Source organism: Chanodichthys erythropterus, chromosome 22 (assembly GCF_024489055.1).
Source record: "Chanodichthys erythropterus isolate Z2021 chromosome 22, ASM2448905v1, whole genome shotgun sequence".
Taxonomy (NCBI): domain Eukaryota; kingdom Metazoa; phylum Chordata; class Actinopteri; order Cypriniformes; family Xenocyprididae; genus Chanodichthys; species Chanodichthys erythropterus.
The window spans coordinates 14,876,889-14,900,162 of NC_090242.1; the positions used below are offsets into that span (position 1 = coordinate 14,876,889).

A 23,274-nucleotide genomic window follows, 5' to 3' on the forward strand; every position below is an offset into this window, starting at 1 on the left:
TTTTATAAGCGGACACGTTCCTGTACATGCTGTTTACAAGGCACTATGTAACAGAAATTCACCATTAAAAAGATTAATTTTCGTTATGCATAAGCGTCGAACAAAAATCGTGTAAAAATGGATCAGATGGTTACAAACAATCCGGCGTCTCCACGCACAGAAGGAGAAAGCAAAGATACAGCTGTTGTGTCAGGCAATACAGCAACACTTGTCCTGTCTGACACTAATCTAGTGTGTGTTGAATACCCGGGAGTCGTCAACAATGTGGACAGAATGCTGGAAAGCATTGGCGGCGAAGAGGGAGTGTCCAAGGTGATCAAATTGCGTTGGTGCTTTAAATGAAAAAAGACATGCTTGTAGACGCTGTGTTCATTTAGACAGAATCTGAATTGTTGTTGCTGTATTACAGGGAGATAGTGATTTGTAAAGCAGTCCCTGTTAACTCTCACCCCCACTTTTTTCTAGACATGAAAATGCACTATCCAAACTTAAATGGTTGTAATTCAAGAATACTTTGTAGTATAGACATAAGGCTGGTCTTGTTTTAAAGATAAAATACGGCAAATTATTGTAGAAGTGATAGAATTATGTAAGTGTAACTAGAAAAAAAGTTATGGAAGTTTAAGTTTATGAAAATGTAAAAATATATTTTAGATTTTATATAAAATCTATATTTTACAAAACAAGTTTTACACTAAAACTGCAAGAAAATCAAAGCCAAAAATCTTTTGTATTCCAAATTTTAGGTTGAGGTCTGAGCTTTCAGTAAGATTTTGTTTGGGCGCAGTACTACACTTTTTCACTGGATGACAACCAAGCTCCATTACTGACCATATAAGGGTGCTTCCATTTCCATATATGGTTTGAGTGATCTGAACCATATATTTCCATTATTTTCATACAATTTATGAAGTAGATATCGTATATAGAAGTAGTATGGGAAGTTTGGCAGAATTTTATATGAATTCAAACTTTAATAAACAACACGTATGTGGGTTATAGCTCATCGCCACAATCATAAATGTATTTTTTTTCTTCTATTAAAAACATTTTTAGACCTTTTTTTTTTCTCAAAATTGAATGAATGTTATCTTTTGAACTCTTGGCATGAAAACAAACATGTTTCAACCAATCTTTAATTTTTCATGTTCATCTCTATTTCAAAATAAAGGTCTGAACATGCCTTATGAGTATGAAAATATGCTTGTTGCAAATTGATAAATTGCTGCTCCTCTCTAATTTATTTTGGAAAAACAGTCACCAAATATGAAAAGTAGAGATTGTAAGCTTTCAAATGATATATAGTTCAAGATTAGTTTAGGTTTAAAAAGACTGACCGCAACGCTTTGCCCGCCAAAATAGTACAATAGTACAATAACTGTGATATCACTTCCTTGTTTTAAAATTCAATTCAAATGTAATTTTAAGGAATATGTTTACTTATTTACATTTTTTTTTAGTCATTGTATTTTATTCCATCTGATTTTAAACATTATTTGATTTACATTTAATTACACCTTCTCGCTGCATCATAATAATAATAATAAACCAATATGTTTTATACATTATGTAAAAATCAGATGACATCTGGGACAAATTTACTCCAGAGACAAATTTACTTTGTGGTGGGTCATCTGGAAATATGGCCCCCCTTACATGATTTTCATGTTATATATGAAAATTATTACATTTTATTTACCCATTTTTATGGATGATGCACAATCATACAATATGTCCTTTCGAACAAAGTAAGCTCATATCTGAATATGTCAATTTGACAGTATAACAGTTTATTATTAAATGCACATTGCTTTTTTGGGGGTGTCTTCCCCTACTTGTTTCACCATGTCAACTTAAAATGTAATGCATAAAGAATAAGGAAACGTGGTGATAAAAGTTTGAAATTATTATTATTTATTTTCATTAATAATGTGTGTATAGTATACTAAGTGTTCTAGTGATAATATGCATGTATACTGAGTGTTATAGTAGTTTGTAATTTAATATGTGACTTTTCTGGATAGACATATGGAGATTCTTCTAAAAGACTTGAACTCCGCTTTCGGCCGAAAGATCCTTTCTGCCATCCTGCTTATGGAAACCGCTACTCCTCCACAAACCTGCTGCTCAGAGTACGCCGCAGAACCCGCAAAGGAAACCGTTCAGAGACCCAAATCAGCATGGAGATAGTGGGACTTATAGGAACCACATATAAATTTCAAGGTATAAAAGTCCACATTTACTTACTAGTATTTTTTTTTAATAATTGAGTTAATATTTTTAAATAATTTTCAGAAATGTTTACTACAGCTTAAACATATATTATGTTATTATTCTTTATTTTTTTTATTTTACATTTTATGCTACATGAATACAGTTTTTACAGTTGCAATTCCAGCTTCACCCAAAAATGAAAATTTTGTCATCATGTGCCCACCCTGATGGAACACAAAAGAAGGTATTTTGAAGAATGTTAGGGTCCAAACAACACTGTATGGACAAAAAAGATTTTTTAAAACAAATTTTGTGTTTCTCAGAAGAAAGAAAGTCATTCAGGGTTGGAATGACATGCGTCGTTTTGGGTGAACTATGCCTTTAAATAACCACACATTCGTATCCTTGATTCTTGGAAATCAGGAATGGCTGACTTCCAGTACCTGGCGACTCACAACAATCCAGATGGCAAGCAGGTGTCTTTGTACGACAAGATCATTTTGCGCAAACCAGAGAAAATGGAATTCTACGACAGTCCTGTGCCTCTTTTCCTTCCTCCTCCCATTTTCTCTCGTCTGGACACAGCTGTGGATTATTTCTATCGTCCAGATGTATTGCACAGGTAAGCTGGAGTAGGAACTGAATTCCCCAAATGAATTGACTGGTTGCAACTGCAAATGATCCGAACTGTTCAGATACATGTGTGTTTTTGGTGGTTTGATTTGTTCATTTCATAATTTTTTGTCTTCCCAATAAATAGCAGGGAGACTGCAATGCAGTCTGTTCTCCTTAAAGATCATCTTATTGCCCCGAATCGGGCTCGCCGGCCAAACAATGCCATTTTTGTCAACTTTGATGACAAGACCATCCCATCAGGACCTCTAGAAGCTGCAGTGACCAGCTGGAAAAAGTTCTGTGTTCATCCTAACGATGTAAAGGTAGAGCAGCAACTCAGACAGGTTGGTAAAATGGTTCTACATGTTTTCAATGTGTTAAATCAACCATTTCCAAGATGATCACAACATTTGTTTTGAAATAAAAAAGTACAAATATTTTATGAAGGGATAAACTAAAATCACATGAGAAAAAAAATGACAGCACTGTACAAAAACATTTGCTTTTTTGTACTAATTGATTATCAAAAATCAATTAGTAATTGAAAAATCAGATAATCGTTTCCGTTCAAGTGGTCAGTACATTATAATGTTACAAAATTCCTATTTCAAGTAAATGCATAGGAATAAATGACATTTTTAAATAGAAAACAGCTTAAATTGTAATATCTCACAATATTCGTTTTTAATGTGTTTCTGATCCAATAAATGCAGCCTTGGTGAGCATAACGTTCTTTAAAAAACATTCAAAAAATCTTTCTGACCCCAAACTTTTGAATGGGAGTGTATATATGTACTGTAGTTTGAGAGTGCAGGTAGACTTGCTTACATAATTCTCAAGGCTTCTTGTGAGTTGGTGTTTGACAACCAGGTGAAACGGTAAAACTATAAATTTGTGTTTTAGAAAGCTGTGAAAGTCAAATATTGGACAACAATTCTGGCTTAATATAATGGGAAAATGTCCTTATCTTATCATAATCCCACCTGTTCTCCAATGCTGTTTCATTTGGAAATGTTGGTTAATTTGATTCCGCCTCCGCAGCTTTTCGAGAAGAGGCCCATATGGTCTCGCAATGCCGTCAAGGCCAACATCAACGTTCACCCTGAGAAAATGAAGCACCTCCTCCCGTATTTGGCGTACTACATGGTGAGTAGATTACCTGAGAATACTCTAGGTTTAACTTAAATATTCTTTTCAGTGTATTGTCACCAAACCCAACTTATTGCACAGAAAACCATTAGTGGTGCACAGTGTAAATACTTGTTAAGGGGCACTATCAACTTTTCTGTTTGTTAGTGTGGCCTGTTTTAGCAACATTGGTTCAACCAGTAGAGGTGAGAGTGTGTCTGAAGTAAAGGTCAAGGTTTGATTGGTTAGAATGGCCTAGTTAGCTCCTGCTGGTAGATACTGTAACTGTACTTTTATGTTGCTAAAAAGCATCCAACTCCATTGAAGGCCATTCAGAAGTAACCATAAATTCCATGGTTGGCATAAAATTTGTGCAAGTTTGTGCAAAAAATAATGACCCATGGTTTGATTTGAGTTCACATAGTCAATTATTTGTTTTTTTGGATTAGTGACTAAGAATTAGTTAAAATTAGTTGGGGCCCCACTATACAGTTTATCTCTCAACCTCACTTGAAAGTAGTTTTATGTGTAGTTAACAGGGCCGTGGAGGAGTTTGTGGGTCAGGTTTGGATATGATCCTCGAAAAACACCTGAAGCAAAAATCTACCAGGTTCTAGACTTCAGGATTCGCTATGGAATGAAACATGGTGAGTGATCAACTAAAACACATTCAAAACCATCCCAAATATGAGTTATTCCTTGTCTTTTTTTTTTTTTTTTGACACCATATGCAAGTATAAATGACAAAACACACATAATTCCTGTGATTTTCTGAATTTCAGGATTTGGTGTCAATGACATGCCAGTGAAATCCAAAAGAAGCGCTTATCATTACAGCCGGCCAACCACGATCAACAGGGCAGGTACAACAACACTGACGCACATGTTCTGGCACACAATGTTCCCTTAAGGTGTTCATTACATAATTATTTAGTTTTTCACAACCATTTTCCACCCCCTCTCTGACCTTTAGAATGCAATAAGTTTTGGGTTCTAAAACTTACAGAGATTGTCTTCTAAAATGTTTTTGAAAAGAAATCTCTTAAGCTCACTGTGACGAGCAGGGCGGGCGAGAGCCGTGAGGGAACGGCGCGAGGCCGGTGACGCGAGTGATAATGAGCGTCACCTGCGAGGCGTGCCGGCCTCGAGTCTCTCACGGAGGAGCTCCGGAGGCATAAAAGGAGGAGCGACATCAGTGAAGGACGAGAGAGGACCAGGCCTGGACTTTATTTTATGTTTTATTATGTTTGTGTGGCCGGCAGACGTCCGCGAGGGTCTGCCGGCATTACTTTCGTTTTGTTCTTTGTTTATTTTACATTAAAGTTTTGTTGAACGTTCGCCGGTTCCCGCCTCCTTCTTCCCATATCTACTAACCTTGTTACATTGGTGCCGAAACCCGGGAGGAAGGAGGGACATGCTGTCGGAGAGCCCTCGCTGCTGAGGGGGATCGCGGTGCTGCGGAGTTCGGGCAGCGCGGAAGTGAAGACCGCGAAAGGCTGCCCGAGGCGGTGGTGCTGGAGCCTTGTGAAAGGTGGGACGGAGACCCGGATGCCGTGCTCCTGGGACGAGGTGGGGTGGCTGCCGTCCTGGACCTGGAGGGAGCGGAGGAGTCGCCGCCGTCTGCCGTGGGCCGGAGCCTGCTGCCGTCCGCCATGAAGGGGAGGAGCAGGGGACGGGGGACTCGCTGCCGGCTGCCCTCAGTCGGAGGAGCCATCGCCGGCCGCCAGGAGGCGGTCGAGGATCGGGCCGTCCACCGAGCGTCCAGTGCCACCGCATGGCACCGCGAAGAAGAGCCTCTTGGCAGGCTGAGGACCGAGCGGCAGTGTGTCTGGGAGCCGGACCCAGCATTTTTTTTTTCTTTCTTTTTCCTCTCTCCCCTCTCTCGTCCTGTCGCTCCCCTTGCTTCCGTCTCCTTTCTCTCGTCTCGTCTGTCCTTACCCCCAGGTGCTGCGGCCGCCGAGACAGGCCCCGGGGGGGAGTAAAGCGCAGTCTCGGAGGTACCCCCCGGCCTGCGAGGGGCGTTGGGGGTATGTGACGAGCAGGGCGGGCGAGAGCCGTGAGGGAACGGCGCGAGGCCGGTGACGCGAGTGATAATGAGCGTCACCTGCGAGGCGTGCCGGCCTCGAGTCTCTCACGGAGGAGCTCCGGAGGCATAAAAGGAGGAGCGACATCAGTGAAGGACGAGAGAGGACCAGGCCTGGACTTTATTTTATGTTTTATTATGTTTGTGTGGCCGGCAGACGTCCGCGAGGGTCTGCCGGCATTACTTTCGTTTTGTTCTTTGTTTATTTTACATTAAAGTTTTGTTGAACGTTCGCCGGTTCCCGCCTCCTTCTTCCCATATCTACTAACCTTGTTACACTCACCAAGGCTGCATTTATTTGATCAAAAATACAGTAAAACACTATAAAAAATTGTGAAATATTTTTACAATTTTTGAAATAACTTTTCTATTTGAATATGTTTTAAAATATAATTTATATCTGTGAGGGCAAAGCTGAATTTTCAGCATCATTACTCCAGTATTCATTGTCACATGATCCTTCAGAAATTATTTAAATATGCTGATTTGCTGGTCCAGAAACATTTCTTATTACTATCAATTTTGAAAACAGTTGTGTTGCTTGATATTTTTGTGGAAATTGTGTTTTTTTTTCAGGATTATTTGATGAATAAAAGGTACAAAAGAACAGTATTTATTTAAAATCTTTTGTTATATTATAAATGTCTTTACTGGCACTTTTCATCAATTTAATGCTTGATGAATAATAGTATTATTAAAAAAAAAAAAAAAAAAAAAAAAAGTACTGACCCCAGCTTTTGAATGGTATTGTAGTATATTAAACGCTTTAACTGCAAATAATCAAAGATTTTCATGGTAGTGGATGGTTGTTATGTTCACTTCTTTAGTTCCTCAACCTGCTAGCGTGACTGACATCACCCAAGAGAGTTCTTCATCTTCAGGACCCAAACCTGCCACTGCTAAGTACATACTAAAGGTATTTTCAATTATGTAATATTTCATTTAAGTGTTATATCACAGTGGATTTTACCTTGACCCGCAACTTATTTTGAGAGAGTTTAAAACCAGTTTTGTGGAATTTTCTCACAAGGACTCTGTCTACATTTTCCGGGATGGAATGCTTCCTCCATACCGGCAGATGTTCTACCAGCTGTGTGATCTGGATGTAGAAAAGTAAGAACTTTCAACACAATCTCATTGCAATTCATAACTATGTTACGTTTTTGCGAATTGGTGGTTAATTCGTACAGTATTATTTGGAAATTAGTTTTCGTTTGATCTGCTAACGCCCCAGTGATGTTATGTTTAGCGGTGAACCTTCATGTTTACTTTTTTCTAATAGTCATAAGTTTTTATACGATTTGCATCATACAAATTCATATGAAACAGGGTTATTAATTAAAACTAAAACCATTAAAACCTTTATCACTTGAAATTTTTAACTGCAATAAATTTACAATGTATTTTTAATTTTTTTCATTTAGGTTAAGTTGATGTACTAAAATAACTAAAACTAAAATGGAAATAATAATTAATAAAAAACTATATAGACATTTAAAAAAAAAAAAAACTAATATTAAAGGTACACTATGTAACGTTCAGCCCTCTAGCAGTTGAAAGACAAAACTGCAAGCATTTTGCAGAAGAACATTGTTTTGGTTGTGCTTCGGCTCTGTGTGTCTGTGCGGATGATGATGACCCTTCACAATAAATAATGCTTTGCAATGAACTATGTTAGAGAGCTATATATGACAGTTTATCTGTTCAATAAAATACCTTACTCAACTATAGAGTCAAAAAACACCATCTCTGCTTCGCTTTTACAACATTTCAGATTCCTCCGTTCTCGCCATCTCTGAAAAGCCAAGCTAATGTTGATTCTTGTTTTATTACGATCTCTGTCACATTCTCTTTTTGCCAGTAGACTCCTATGTTTACATTGTTGTCTTGTAAACTTGCCCTTAGCTGCTCCATGTCAACCTTTCTCACTTTTTGTGACAACTAACCTATGCCACTCCAACATCATACATGCATAAAAGTAGCTGGAGTAACTTTTCTCTATTTACCTATATGACGAGACACGCATGGGCGAGTTAATTATGTATGCAATTTCCCATGAAATCCATTTCGACAGGTCTGTAATATAAACACCTATAATGGGCTTACCATTGTGAAACAAGGTAAGACAAAAACAAATTTTTGGATGAATATATAATTTATAAATATATAATATGCTATATATAAACATAATAGTATCTCAGTGATACTAAAAGAACACTGACACGAAATCACCACCTTGTAACATAGTTATGTTTTCCCATGAGATCAGGTTAGAGCTTTAATGTCATTCTTTTCAATCATTCATCCAAGACCCATCCAACTCCTGCTGACACTTTTTTTCTTCTTTTAAGAATAAAGAATATCATCCATAAGAATGATGGAAAAGAGGAAGTGTGTGATGAGAGAGATGGCTGGTGTGTGCCCCACACGGCAGACGAGCTCAGGAATATAATTTCTGGAATGATCCAGCAATATGTCCGAGCTAGCCGCCCAGGTACAAAACAAAAAAACGATGCATTGTTAATAATTAAATATAATAATAGCAAAATAATATTGATTAAATCGAAATGGCTTTATATTTGTTGTAGCTTCATCCACCCAAAAGCCTGTAAGAACTAGAACTAAAACTGTTGACAGCGGAGAGGAGGAAGACGAAGATGACGAAGATGATGAAGATTACAAGCCTTCTGATGGGAGCGAGAATGAAATGGAAACTGAGATTGCAGATTACATGTAATTAGTTTCATCTTTGGCACTTTTAAAGGATTTGATGTGTAAATGTTAATGTAAAAAACTACTTTGTACACTGATAGAAATTAGTTTGACATGTTTTTTTTTTTTTTTCATTTGGATAATAAATGTTTTTGTCAAATTAACTGACTGAGCAAATTCTTTAAAAACAATTATCTGACATACAGTAATAAAAGAGATATTATGACTAACTAAAAGTTCACTAACCGTATCAAAATAAAGTCACACAATTGTTAGTTGTATATTTGGATACTTGCATACACTTTAAAAGAAACTGATGTAAAAACACAGCCAAGTTTTGACAGTAACACATTGTTTTTTATTAAAACAGTAATATACCATTGAAAACAATGCATTCTGGGTAATATTTTTTGTTTTCGAGAAAGTAGCCTACTGCAATATACTGTGAAATAACAGCACTCAAAGTCAACACTCCAAGGCTGTGTTCCAAATTTTTATAAATATTATATATATATATATACTATTCTCTACCTTAGTTTACTAACATAGTCCACTTGACAGAGTGAATGAAAACAAATGAGTGAATTCAGACACTGATGAACACCTGCTGTTAACAAGCAGAATCACTGAAGGAAAGAGAAACAACAAGAACAGAAAAAAAAGATGAAATCAGCCGTAGTTAAAAGAAGATATTAAATCTTTCAAGATTTGATTAAACAGCTCCACAAACGCCATTACCAGCTTCACTTATTACTAACCAGATTGACTTTTTTTCTGTCATTCATCTACAGCAGTTCTTAATAAAATGTAACAGAGGTTAAATGTTTGAGTTATTGTTTTATTTAACGTTACCATGATGGCGATTAGTGTTTGCTTTATTCGGGCCCTTGACTTTTAACATTAGTTTTCCTTTAGCTGCTGTAACTGTTCTTTAAGATACATCTGTTGTGGCAAAAAGCCATGAAAAAGATTATATTAAATATAATGTGTCTATACAGAAAATGAGTTTCAAAAATAAATCAACCAATAGAGAAAATATATGTGGCAACTAGCCCTGTTGTATAAATTTCAGCAGATGGTAAATTGATTGTTTATTGCTTTGGATGACAAAAGTCCTTGTGACATTATTCTGAAAGGTGGCTCAAATGTTTTTAATGGGAAAAAAAATTGTGTTTTTGTCGTTAAGGTTACACAAAGCTCTAATGAACACCACACAAATTTTCCATGAGAGTTTAACACAACTGCACACGTGTTGTCCAGTTACTACAGGGACTGTGTACTTTTGGGGTAAGATATGGCTTTGGCACACCTTGAAAAAGAGATATGATTTGTCCTGTTTATAAAAGCGGACAGAACTCCCCTCAGTGCCACACTTGTAGCCACTATCTGATGATGATGGCGGTGCTGGGAGTTTTCATCTCTGTTGCCCTCATCCTGGGGACAGCAAATGCAGCTTCTGTAAGTTATGATTTGAATTCAATGAAAGGTTTTGTATTTATCAGGTTTATAGTCAATTATGCAAGACTTAAGATTTAAAGATTTCATATCCATCCCAATTAAAAATGTCAAAAATCTGACTTTTTATCCTATGCAGTCATTCAAATTTGAATCAGTGTAAAATATTAGTCACTGAAAAGTATTTTGCATATTTTTAACTTTAAAAATCTGCCATTTGACCAGGCAGTGTTTTAAAATTATTCTGTTTTTTGATGATGTTTTTTGTTTGTGATGAATTTCCTGTATTTATAAAATCTATTTTATTTTTATTGCATTATTATATTAAATGCTTAACATGTTATACTTAACAGTTTATTATGTTTATGTATTGGTTTAGTTTCATAATGAAGTTTTTATGAAGTATGATATTAATAAAGAAGAAATAATCAAGTCTATTAATTAAAGCTCTATCTATTTTAACTTTAATAAGTAGCCCCTAAGGGGATGTGATAATGGGGGGGGGGGTATTTCAATGCTTCTGGGTTCATCAGAGGAACTTTTTGCTTGCAAATTTTTTGCGTTCACTTACAAAACTTGTAAATTTCCCAGAGAGAATACAAAAGCACTGAAATATACATTTTCCTTCCATCTCATATAAAACTTTTTTTCCCATTACCATGTCCCTTTAGGAGCAACATATTAAAGCTGAAATAGATTAATTAAAAGACGATTATTTCTTCTTTAGCAATATTATAACCTGTTATAACATTAAATTAATGTACATAAAAATAATGAAGTGTTAATCATAATAATGTTAAGAATAAACATAATTCTTAAGCATAATAATATGTGATACAATTTTATTATTAAAAAAATATTTTAATTATTTTAATTACTTGGTTTATTTAAGTAAAATTCTAAACCTGATACTGCAGAAAAGTATTTTGTATTTTATGGTTTTCCTGCAAAAAGAATTACATGCAATGTGGAAGAGGCTAAAATGCTTCAAATACTATGCTATGCTGCAATTTCTACCCAAATGTAATTGTGAACATGTTGCAGTTGGGAGCTGTGTCCACCGAGGGAGGGATGGTACAGGGAAATAGTAATAATGTAGGCCTCTTCCGCTGGGTGGACGTGTTCCTGGGAATTCCTTTTGCTGCTCCACCTGGCAGATTGGCGAAGCCGGTTGCTCACCCAGGCTGGGATGGTGCGTATGTATATCTGATTATTAGGCCTAGCTAGGGTCTAAAATAAGTAAGTGAGTGCATTGACAGCATACTCTTGATGACTCTACCTGCACAGGTGTTCTGAAAGCCAATGACTATGGTCCGAGGTGTATGCAGCTCAATATTCTTGGTAATGATGTCTTGGGCAGTGAGGACTGTCTCTACCTGAACATCTGGGTCCCTCAGGGAAGATCTGGTAATGCAATGTTCTAATTCACAATAATAATGAGTATATTAAAGAGATTCATTACCCAAAAAAGAGAGAAAAGAAAATGCTGTCACCATTTATATTTTTTTCCATACAAGGAAAGTCTGTGTGGTCCAATGTTGATATGACAGAATTTTCCTTTTTGACGAACTAGCCCTTTAAGAAATATGTAGTCAAATGTATTCATTTATCTTGAAACCTCCTTTTTGCAGTGTCTACCAATTTGCCTGTTATGGTGTTCATCTATGGTGGTGGCTTCCTGTTGGGTGGTGGTCAGGGCGCAAACTTCTTGAACAACTACCTGTACGACGGACAGGAGATTGCAGACAGAGGAAACGTCATCGTGGTGACGTTCAACTACCGTGTCGGATCCCTCGGATTCCTTAGCAGCGGAGATGCTGACGCACCTGGTAAATTTAATTAAATATTCTAATTTTAATATGATACATCACAGTAGGAGGAGACAACGCAACCCAAAGGGAACAGATTACCTAAAAATATAAAAATTATATTTGTATATTCAAGTGTCGTTAATTACTCACCCTCATGTTGTCCAAACCCCTAAGACTTTACTTAATCTTCGGAACACAAATGAAGATCTTAATGAAATCTGAGAGCTTTCTGTCCCTTCATAGACACGACAAACGTTACCACTTAGACGGTTCAAAAAGTTAATAAAGAGATCGTAAAAGTAATCTTTATGAATTGAGGGGTTTAGTCCAAATTTTCTGAAGAGACTTGATCACTTTATATGATGAACAGATTTAGTTTAGGCTTTTATTCACATATAAACATTAATCAGCGAACATAAACAAAAGATCAACGAACCGGCTTGTTCTTGGAAGCTCAAAGTGCGGCGTAACTCACGAGAATGAACCTCATTGGTTCTCGCACATAAAGCCAACATGTTTGAGCTTCAGTTTACCACAACTGATGCGAGTTGAATGTTTATGTGCATAAAAGCCTAAATTCAAACTGTTCGTCATATAAAGGAATCGTGTCTTCTTCAGAAAATTTTGACTAAACCACTCAATTCATATAGATTAGTTTTATGATCACTTTATGAAATTTTTGAATCGTCAAAGTGGTAATTGTGTAGCTGTCGATGGAGGGACAGAAAGCTCTCAGATTTAATAAAAAAACCTTCATTTGTGTTCTCTTGATTAACAAAAGTCTTACAGGTTTGGAATGGCATGAGAGTAATTAATGACAGAATTTTCATTTTTGGGTGAACTAACCCTTTAAAGGTGCCCTAGAATTAAAAATTGAATTTATCTTGGCATATTTAAATAACAAGAGTTCAGTACATGGAAATAACATACAGTGAGTCTCAAACTCCATTGTTTCCTCCTTCTTTTATAAATCTCATTTGTTTAAAAGACCTCAGAAGAACAGGCGAATCTCAACATAACACCGACTGTTACGTAACAGTCAGGATCATTAATATGTACGCCCCCAATATTTGCATATGCCAGCTCATGTTCAAGGCATTAGACAAGCCAGTATTAACGTCTGGATCTGTGCACAGCTGAATCATCAGACTAGGTAAGCAAGCAAGAACAATAGCGAAAAATGGCAGATGGAGTGACAATAACTGACATGATCCATGATATCATGATATTTTTAGTGATATTTGTAAATTGTCTTTCTAAATGTTTTGTTAGCATGTTGCTAATGTACTGTTAAATGTGGTTAAAGTTACCATTGTTTCTTACTGTATTCACGGAGACAAGAGTCGTCGCTATTTTCATTTTTTAAACACTTGCAGTCTGTATAATTCATAAACACAACTTCATTCTTTATAAATCTCTCCAACAGTGTAGCATTAGCCATTAGCCACGGAGCATAGCCTCAAACTCATTCAGAATCAAACGTAAACATCCAAATAAATACTATACTCACATGATCCGACGCATGCATGCATCATGCATGACGAACACTTTGTAAAGTTCCATTTGAGGGTTATATTAGCTGTGTGAACTTTGTTTATGCACTGTTTAAGGCAAGCGCGAGCTCTGTGGGCGGGGAAGCACGAGAATTAAAGGGGCCGCACAGCATAAATCGGCTCATATTTAATGATGCCCCAAAATAGGCAGTTAAAATTAATTTTAAAAAAAATGTATGGGGTATTTTGAGCTGAAACTTCAGACACATTCAGGGGACACCTTTAGACTTATATTGCATCTTGTAAAAAAAACGTTCGATGGCACCTTTAAAGTTTTACGTTCTCTTGCAAAAGTTTTGTGTTTCCCCAAGAAATTTTGCATTAACTTGCAAAATGTTTGCGTTTGCCCTAGAGAAACTTTGCGTTTGCTCACAAAACTTGTGAGTGAATTCAAAGTTTTTGGGGGGAACACATAAGTTTTGCTAGGGAATGCAAAGGTTTTGTGAGTGAACACAAAATTTCTCGATGGAACACAAATCTTTTGCAAGGGATTTTTCCACCGCCATATCCCTTTATGGGCTCCATTCCTTCTCAAAAGGTTTGTGTTCCCCCAAGAAACTTTGCGTTCACTCACAAAGAAGTTTTTCTCGGGGGATTTGCGAGAGAACGCAAAAGGATTAATATATAATTTTTCCTCATATTTTGTCATCACCTTCAGGGGCTTTGAATTGGCTTGCAAAAGTTTTGCTATCTCTCGTAAGCTTTCCATCAAAAAAGTTTCTCAGGGGAATGCAAAAGTTTTGCGAATGAAAGCAAACTTTCTAGGGAACACAAGTTTTGCAAGAGAATTCTCATTTTTCCTATCACTATGCTCTGTATAGACTTGTTGACTTGACTCCACTGTATATATTGTATATGTATGCATATGTATGGATTGATTAATTGATTGTAGTATTTAAATGATAATCTAAGCATGTCATGGTTGATAGGAAACTATGGCCTGTGGGATCAGCACGCCGCTATCTCTTGGGTACACAGGAACATCAGGTCTTTTGGTGGCAATCCAGACAACATCACTATCTTTGGCGAGTCAGCAGGTGCAGCCAGCGTAAACTTCCAGGTGCTGCATGCTTATCTATGACATTTTAATGAGTGGGTGGGCATGTGCTGGTCTGGCTATATTTGCTAGAACGAGGCCATTTTTGAAAATTTCTTCCCAATAATGCAAACTGTTGAAGTAGGCCTTGTTATTTGAAAGGCTCATAAATTGGCTAAATAATTGTTTTCACTTTAAATCTAATGGCAACAGGGTTGTGTGAGGGCTTGGGTTATTAGTATGGAAACCATTAGAGGTCCTCTGTAACATAGGTTGAATGTTCTAAGGTGTGTTGTGTTTCCCATCCTTCACAGATTCTTTCCCCTAAAAACAAGGGCCTGATCCGCAGAGCTATCTCACAGAGCGGTGTTGCTCTCTGTCCCTGGGCCGTCAACAGAAATCCACGAAAATCTGCTGAGGAGGTGCACTTGATCTTCATGAATGTCCCACATTGTTGAATTCTCATTATAAAACAGACCGAGTACATTGTGTACAGTACTAGCATGTGATTTACAATGATCCCAAAAGACTAGGGGGGGTGAGGGGGGTGTTATTTACTCTCATTCCCAACCTTTTGCATAACTCTTTACTGTACACTCGCTAGTGTTTACTTTGTGAAGTCACCTGGTCTGTTTCACATACAGACTGGCATTTCAATGATTTTGGTCAGTTAATAATTAATATCACAACTTGCTTTATTTCTATAGTTACAATAATTTCTTCAAAATTATATGGGTAAGTTATTATTTTTTATGCACCTTTAGATCGCAAAGAAGGTAGGATGTCCCACTGATAGCGGTATGGTGGCTTGTCTGAAGAGGACAGATCCAAAGACTGTAACTCTTGCTGGGAATGTGAATTTCGCCACATCTCCTAGTGGTAAGAAAATAGCTGCTTGTGCAGTTTTAGCTTTTTACATGCTTTTTATAGCAATAGTTAAACCAAAATTAAAATTCAGTCATCATTTACTCACTCTCTTATAGTTCCAAACATTCTTTTCTATATAATTACAAAGAATGGGAATACCAAAATTTTCAGTGAACAAGTCAGTGTGTAAAAGTCATGCAGGTTTGGAAAGACATAATGGTGAGTGAATGATTTTTATGGTGAACTATCCCTTTAAAATGGTTAAACTGCTGCTTAAAACCACAGTAAATGCAACACAAAGTCAAAAGATCAAATGTGACAATCTTTTCCAGATCCCATTGTGCACAAACTGGCTCTTTCCCCCGTCATCGATGGGGACTTCGTCCCTGATGAGCCTGAAAAACTTTTCATTAATGCTGCTGACATTGACTACATCGCTGGAGTCAATGACATGGACGGCCACATCTTTGCCACCCTTGACGTCCCCTCTATCAACAATGCTCTGGCATCCACCTCTGTGTAAGTGTGCTACATCAAAGACTCATCTGGAATCATTTTGAGAATTTTTAAAGACCCCATGAAATCAGAAGCAGAGTTTTGTGGCTTTTATGTCTGTTAGCTTCGAGGCCATCGATATGTAAAGTTAAAAGTTGGCAAAAGTAAGCTTTAGCAGACCCATACTGCAATTGTTTTTTTTTTTCTGGACACAATATATTTCAAACATATGCCCTAATATCTGTAAAAAGTGCAGCTTAAGGAATATGTTTTTCAAATTAAAAATAAAAAAACCTTCATGGTAAAATTTCTAAAATATATTACAAAATGTACATTAAGGGGATAGAAAATATATATATTTTTTTAATGATATTAATGTATGTAGATCTATAAAAATAAAATATATATAAAGAAATAGACAAAAAAATATGAGGAAATATAAGTAACAAAAGCATGCATCTGTAAGTAAACGAATTTTAACATCTACTTTAGCAATATATTTTTGGCATTTTTTTTTTTTCTAAATTTTGAAATAAAAAAAATACATTACTGTTCAAAAGTTGAGATAGGTAAGATGTTTTTGATAGAAGTTTCTTATAAGTATTCTTATTCTTAAACACTACTATTGTGAAATATTATTATAATTTATTATTACAATAATGTTTTCAATTTTAATATATTTTAAAATGTTAATTATTCATGTGGTGGCAAAGCTGAATTTTCAGCATCATTACTCCAGTCTTCAGTGTCACATGATCCTTCAGAAAGCATTCTAACATGCTGATTTGTTGCTCAAGAAACATTTCTTATTATTATCAATTTTGAAAACAGTTCTGCTGCTTAATATTTTTGTGGAAACACCATTTTTCTCAAGACTCAAGACAGCATTTAAGAAATAGAAATCTTATGTAACATTATATATGTCTTTACTGACATATTTGATCAATTTAATGCATCCTTCCCGATGCATTAAATTTATTTATTTTTTTTTTCAAACTGTACTGATTCCAAACTTTTAAACCGTAAAATATATCTGAAAAATAATCTGTACAGGGAATATCATAGACTGTATAAAACAATGGACGTTGTGTCCATGACGTCACCCGTAGGTTTCTTAAGAGCATTTGGGAAGCCCAAAGTAGGCGGAGCCGGTCATCACCATTTTAGCAGCATGTCACTGTGCATCACTCCCGGATAACCAAAAATGGGCAAAGAGGCGGGACTTGGGTGGAATTAGCTGAGGTGATGTGACGGCTAACAGAAAGCAGACAAACGGCTAGTAGTGACAGCAGCAGCAATCCACTTGTCACTCAAGTGTCCTTAATTATTCAGAACTTTAAGGCTTAATATAATTTAAATGGATAAGTTCCTCACAGTTGTCATGAAGGGCAAAATTAGCTATATATACCAAAACCACTTTTTGACGAGGGAGACATTCCCGTTTACACCTGGTGTTTTAATCAATCTCTTTTGTAAACGTTCAACCACTTCTGTCCTGATTTCTTCAAGAGGTGGGTCTATGGGTGGGTAAATGTATGGATATTTTCAGTGCAAAATAAGCATATGCAATTTACATATAAATGCATCCAGAGATGATTGAAAAACATCTGCTTTAGTTTCTGCTCTGATAGCCGCAAGAGCGTCCGAATGCTGTGAGTGTGTTTTAGAAATCAGGAAAGAACATTATGCTTGGTATGGTTTTCGTCTTCAAACTAAACTTAACTCTTCAGCTGACAAAGTTTAAATTTTGTGTGGCTAACGCGCTTCCCATAATGTTTACAAGTTAGGTCAGTAGGCAGAGAGTAGGTGGTCTTTTGTGGCTGTTTGAATGCATTCGATTAAATAAGTGTTTACACTACAAAAGCAATCCGGTCTTAACGCATTTTTAGGCTACCTCTGGAAGTGGTCGAAAGTGGACAAGCTCAAAACATTTTAGACCCTGTTTACATCTGTATTTAGTGTCATCCACTTGTGATCCGATCAACCAAAATACATCTTAATACCAAGTGTAAACAGGGTCAAAGGGACAAGCTGTGTGCATAAACTGCTTCTGTGTAGTCATTTCATGGGGCCTTTAATAGTCCAAACAACAATATGATTTAAAACTGCTATTGATTTATAACAGGGAGGATGTTAGGGCTCTCGCGATTTCCCTGTCTAAAGATAGAGGACAAGAGGCTGGTATCGCAACTTATCAGGAGTACGCAGTCAATTTGGGTAGTAACCCTAATGATAAGGATGTTAAGAAAACAGTTGTGGACATTGAGACGGACTACATCTTCCTGGTGCCAACCCAAGCGGCCCTGTACCTCCACACTGACCATGCCAAGTAAGCTGACTTCATCTTCTTATTTACTGACCTCTAAAATGTGAACTGAATAGTAGATAACCTTAAAACAACCTTTTTACTCCAATAGAACTGCACGAACATACTCCTACCTGTTCAGCGAGCCCTCTCGCATGCCTATTTTCCCACTCTGGATGGGTGCCGATCACGCTGATGACCTGCAGTATGTTTTTGGAAAGCCATTCACCACTCCTTTGGGCTACTTTCCTCGCCATCGCGATGCCTCCAAATACATGATTGCCTACTGGACCAATTTTGCTCAAACTGGGTATGTAAACATAAAAATACTAACAATATTAAAATATCTTATTCCACTTTAATGTGTAGAGGCAACTATAATAATTTAATATGTATAATCTAAGAGTACCATGGTACTAGACCCTATCTATAGTTGTGCAATTCCGTGCAATACTATTATAGTTTTTCATTTTTATAGTAAATATATTTATATTAGAGTTTCCATTTTATTTTAATTTCTTTAGTAATTTTTACTGAGCCCCTAAAGGGACACAGTGGTGGAAAAAATAAGAGATGGGAGGAAAAGATATATTTTAAAACATTTGGGTTCACATGCAAAACTTTGCGTTCATTCGCAGAACTTTTGCGTGCTCTCGCAAAATTGTTGTGTTCCCCCGAGAAACTTTGCAATCACCCGTAAAACATTTGCTTTACCCTGAAAACTTTGCATTCGTTCGCAGAACATTTGTGTTTTCTCACAAAACTTTTTACACTGTTCCCCTAAGAATCTTTGTGTTCACCCGCAAAATATTTGCGTTGCCCTAAAAAAATGTGCGTTCTTTTGCACAACTTTTGCGTTCCCGCAAAAAAACTTCAAAAGTTTTGCAACTTCAACTTCAAAAGCGAACATAAAGTTCCTTGGTGTTAGGCAAAACATTCGGGAGAGAACGCAAAAGCACTGAAATATAATTTTTCCTCCCATCTCATATTTGTTAGGGGCTCTTTAAATTTTGTTGTGTGTTTTAGTCATTTGAATTAATTAGTTGTTGTTTTTTTCATTTATGTGTAGTTCAGGGTTGTCCAAACCTGCTCCTGGAGGGCCACGGTCCTGTAGAGTTTAGTTCCAACCCGAATTAAACACATCTGAACCAAGTAATCAAGGTCTAACTAGGCATACTAGAAACTTCCAGGCATGTGTTTTGAGGTCATTTGAAGATAAACTCACCCTCCAGGACCAGGTTTTTAAAGGTGCCCTAGAATTAAAAATTGAATTTATCTTTGCATAGTTGAATAACAAGAGTTCAGTACATGGAAATGACATACAGTCTCAAACTCTATTGTTTCCTCCTTCTTATATAAATCTCATTTGTTTAAAAGACCTCAGAAGAACAGGCGAATCTCAACATAACACCGACTGTAACGTAACAGTCGGGATCATTAATATGTACGCCCTCAATATTTGCATATGCCAGCCCATGTTCAAGGCATTAGACAAGGGCAGGCAGTATTAACGTCTAGAGCTGTGCACAGCTGAATCATCAGACTAGGTAAGCAAGCAAGGACAATAGCGAAAAATGGCAGATGGAACAATAACTGACATGATTCATGATAATATGATATTTAGTGATATTTGTAAACTGTCTTTCTAAATGTTTTGTTAGCATGTTGCTAATGTACTGTTAAATGTGGTTAAAGTTACCATCGTTTCTTACTGTATTCACGGAAACAAGAGCCGTCGTTATTTTCATTATTAAACACTTGCAGTCTGTATAATTCATAAACACAACTTCATTCTTTATAAATCTCTCCAACAGTGTAGCATTAGCCGTTAGCCACGGAACACAGCCTCAAACTCATTCAGAATCAAATGTAAACATCCAAATAAATACAATACTCACATAATCCGATGTATGCATGCAGCATGCATGACGGACACTTTGTAAAGATCCATTTTGAGGGTTATATTAGCTGTGTGAACTTTGTTTATGCAATGATAGAGTCGAAAGCTCGGGAGGGGGCGGAGAGCGCAAGCAATTAAAGGGATAGTTCACCCAAAAATGAAAATTTGATGTTTATCTGCTTACCCCCAGGGCATCCAAGATGTAGAGGACTTTTTTTCTTCAGTCGAACGCAAATTATAATTTTTAACTGCAACCGCTGACGTCTGTCAGTCAAATAATAGCAGTAGATGGGAACCTGAACAATAAGAGTCGAAAAAACTTCCATAGACAAGTCCAAATTAAACCCTGCGGCTCGTGACGGCACATTGATGTCCTAAGACACGAAACGATCGGTTTGTGCGAGAAACCGAACAGTATTTCTATAATTTTTTACCTCTAATACACCACTATGTCCAACTTCGTTCAGCTTCCGGTTAGTGAGGTCTGATCGCGCTCAGACAACGGAAGTGATGTCTCGCGCTCATTGAAGTATATGGGCGAGACATCACTTCCGTCATCACAACGCGTTTTTTGACCTCACTAACAGGAAGCTGAACGAAGTTGGACATAGTGGTGTATTAGAGGTAAAAATTATATAAATACTGTTCGGTTTCTCGCACAAACCGATCGTTACGTGTCTTAGGACATCAATGTGCCGTCACGAGCCGCAGGGTTTAATTTGGATTTGTCTATGGAAGTTTTTTCGACTCTTATTGTTCAAGTTCCCAATCACTGCTATTATTTGACTGACAGACAGCAGCGGTTGCAGTTAAAAATCATAATTTGTGATCGACTGAAGAAAAAAAGTCACCTACATCTTGGATGCCCTGGGGGTAAGCAGATAAACATCAAATTTTCATTTTTGGGTGAACTATCCCTTTAAAGGGGCCGCAGACTGAATCTGCGCATTTCTAATTGTGCCCCAAAATAGGCAGTTAAAAAAATTAATTAACAAAAATCTATGGGGTATTTTGAGCTGAAACTTCACAGACACATTCAGGGGACACCTTAGACTTATATTACATCTCTTAAAAATACGTTCGATGGCACATTTAATATTTAGTTTAGTAGATGAAATTAAATTAAAATGAGAAATGTTGCTTTGACAACGAGCTTAAATAAAACAAGTCTGCATTTTTTATATTTTATTTTATTTCAAGGAACAAAAATATTGTTTAATGGTTTTAGTTTGAGACTTTAGTTTTAAAGTGCTAATTGTGGTGCATTATGATAGCCAAAATGTGTCTTTATTTGTCTCTTTCTCTCTCCCTCACAGTAACCCTAACAAAGGTGAGTCCAGTGTTCCTGTAACCTGGCCTGAGTTCGCAGGCACTGGCCATAAGTACCTAGACATACACGGCGATATGAACAAGAACAGTGTGAAGCAGATGTTGAGAACGCGTAAGGTTTACTACTGGACTACCGTCTTTGCCAGCTACCCTACTGTCAAGAACTAAGCACTGCTAACCTGACTACAAAATCATTTAGCAGTTAACATCATGCTAAGATTCATGCAATAAACAAAATATATGATGATCAAAACCAGCTAACAGTTTTTCTTTATTAACTTGCCATGACATCAAAAGAATGCTGTTTGGTGCTCCAGTTAGCGGAGAGAAAGTTTACTATTTTCTTATCAGTTAATGTCATTTCTAAGATTCTTAGTTAACTCTAGAAATGTTCCAGTACATCACATGCATAATGGTTAACTTGGATGACATTACAGCCTTGAAGTCATTGAATCTCTTTCAGAGTTGTGCGACAGTCAATCACTGGTTGAGGATACCATAGATTTATATGAAAAGTGTCCTTAAACTGAATCCTACCTGTCTCGCAATTGTCTGTGACTTCTCTTATAAATCAGCATTTTTTTTCAGTGTAAACTCTAAAAATAGAATTATTGTTTACGAACAAACATGTTGAAGCTGATTGGCTGTCGATTCATTAAAGGTGAGCTATAATGCCCCTTTTACAAGATGTCTCTGGTGTCCCCAGAATGTGTCTGTGAAGTTTCAGCTCAAAATACCCCACAGATCATTTTTTATAGTTTGTCAAATTTTCCCCTATTTGGGTGTGAGCAAAAACAACCTTTTTGTGTGTCCCTTTAAATGCAAATGAGCTGTTGCTCCCGGCTCCCTTTCCAGAAGAGGGCAGAGCTTTAACAGCTCACACTTCGGTTGCTCAACAAAAACAAAGCTGGAGAATCTCACGCAGCCAAAATGATGATTGTCAGTAACACTGAACACTGATGGAGAGACATTTCTGAATTGTTAGTGGATAAATGTATGTAGTTGCTGTGGAGTTGATTCAACTCATCGCCTAGCATGTGCCGTCATGTTAATCTTTTGTGCAAATCCAGCATTGAATTGACCCTTGTTTGTAAGGCTTTGTTTCTAGAAATCCTGAAGACCTTGATTAGCTGGTGTGTTTAATTGCGGTTGAAACTGAAATCTGAGGTACAGTGGCACTCCAGGAACTAATATAGTTATCTAGAGATATTGTTGGTAAATGTGGAGACTGTTCCTTGGGAATGGTCACGTTACCCTTAACAACCAGTGCAATCATAGCATTAGATAGAACAAACATTGGCACTATCTTTACCCTTTATTACTGAATTCAGACAGGACGTCACTGGAAAACAGGCCACGACCAGCTGGAACAAAGAAAGAATAATATACTAAATATACTAAATTTTATGTATTATATATATGTATATATGTATTATGTGTATTATATAATATATATATATATATATATATTACATCTAGTACAGCAAATCTGAGCTGATATTGTTTAACAAAGTAGGAAATGGAGCTGTAAACCCTAAAAGAGTTACAAATGCATGTGTTTGTGGATACATGTGGTGCATTATTGTCCTTCATGACTAGTTGGCTACTACAAGTCAGAAAGCATAGGATCAGCAGAATAAAATAAACAAAACTACTAAAAACGAAACTCTTGATTAATTTGATCGTATGACAAATGGATTAAGGATGGATGTATATGATTAAACAGATCAAAAAAAAAAATCATTAAAAAAACAGACCAAACACTAAAACA

General features: G+C 36.7%; 2 protein-coding genes across 4 annotated transcripts; both read left to right on the forward strand.

The window, feature by feature from the left end:
• The first annotated feature begins 1 nt into the window (after position 1).
• Positions 2–10,110, forward strand: gtf3c5 (general transcription factor IIIC, polypeptide 5). Of its 3 annotated transcripts, none has more exons than XM_067377028.1 (12): positions 2–312; positions 2,025–2,223; positions 2,638–2,836; positions 2,975–3,173; positions 3,871–3,975; positions 4,490–4,604; positions 4,740–4,820; positions 6,868–6,956; positions 7,071–7,153; positions 8,392–8,534; positions 8,629–8,773; positions 9,939–10,110. In XM_067377028.1, exons 1-12 carry the CDS (start codon positions 118–120, stop codon positions 10,093–10,095), a joined length of 1,710 nt encoding a protein of 569 aa, XP_067233129.1. In that variant the 5' UTR covers positions 2–117; the 3' UTR covers positions 10,096–10,110. The 3 variants fall into 3 exon arrangements, with proteins under 3 accessions (XP_067233129.1, XP_067233130.1, XP_067233131.1); XM_067377030.1 differs by lacking the exon at positions 2–312 and adding an exon at positions 2,399–2,458 and having other exon boundaries at positions 2,164–2,223; XM_067377029.1 differs by lacking the exon at positions 9,939–10,110 and having other exon boundaries at positions 8,629–8,862.
• LOC137013328 (bile salt-activated lipase-like) lies at positions 10,083–21,759 on the forward strand. The gene is made up of 11 exons (XM_067377027.1): positions 10,083–10,210; positions 11,252–11,399; positions 11,495–11,614; positions 11,839–12,036; positions 14,501–14,631; positions 14,922–15,029; positions 15,372–15,486; positions 15,807–15,993; positions 18,095–18,298; positions 18,387–18,584; positions 21,491–21,759. Exons 1-11 carry the CDS (start codon positions 10,142–10,144, stop codon positions 21,669–21,671), a joined length of 1,659 nt encoding a protein of 552 aa, XP_067233128.1. The 5' UTR covers positions 10,083–10,141; the 3' UTR covers positions 21,672–21,759.
• Positions 21,760–23,274: the final 1,515 nt, after the last annotated feature.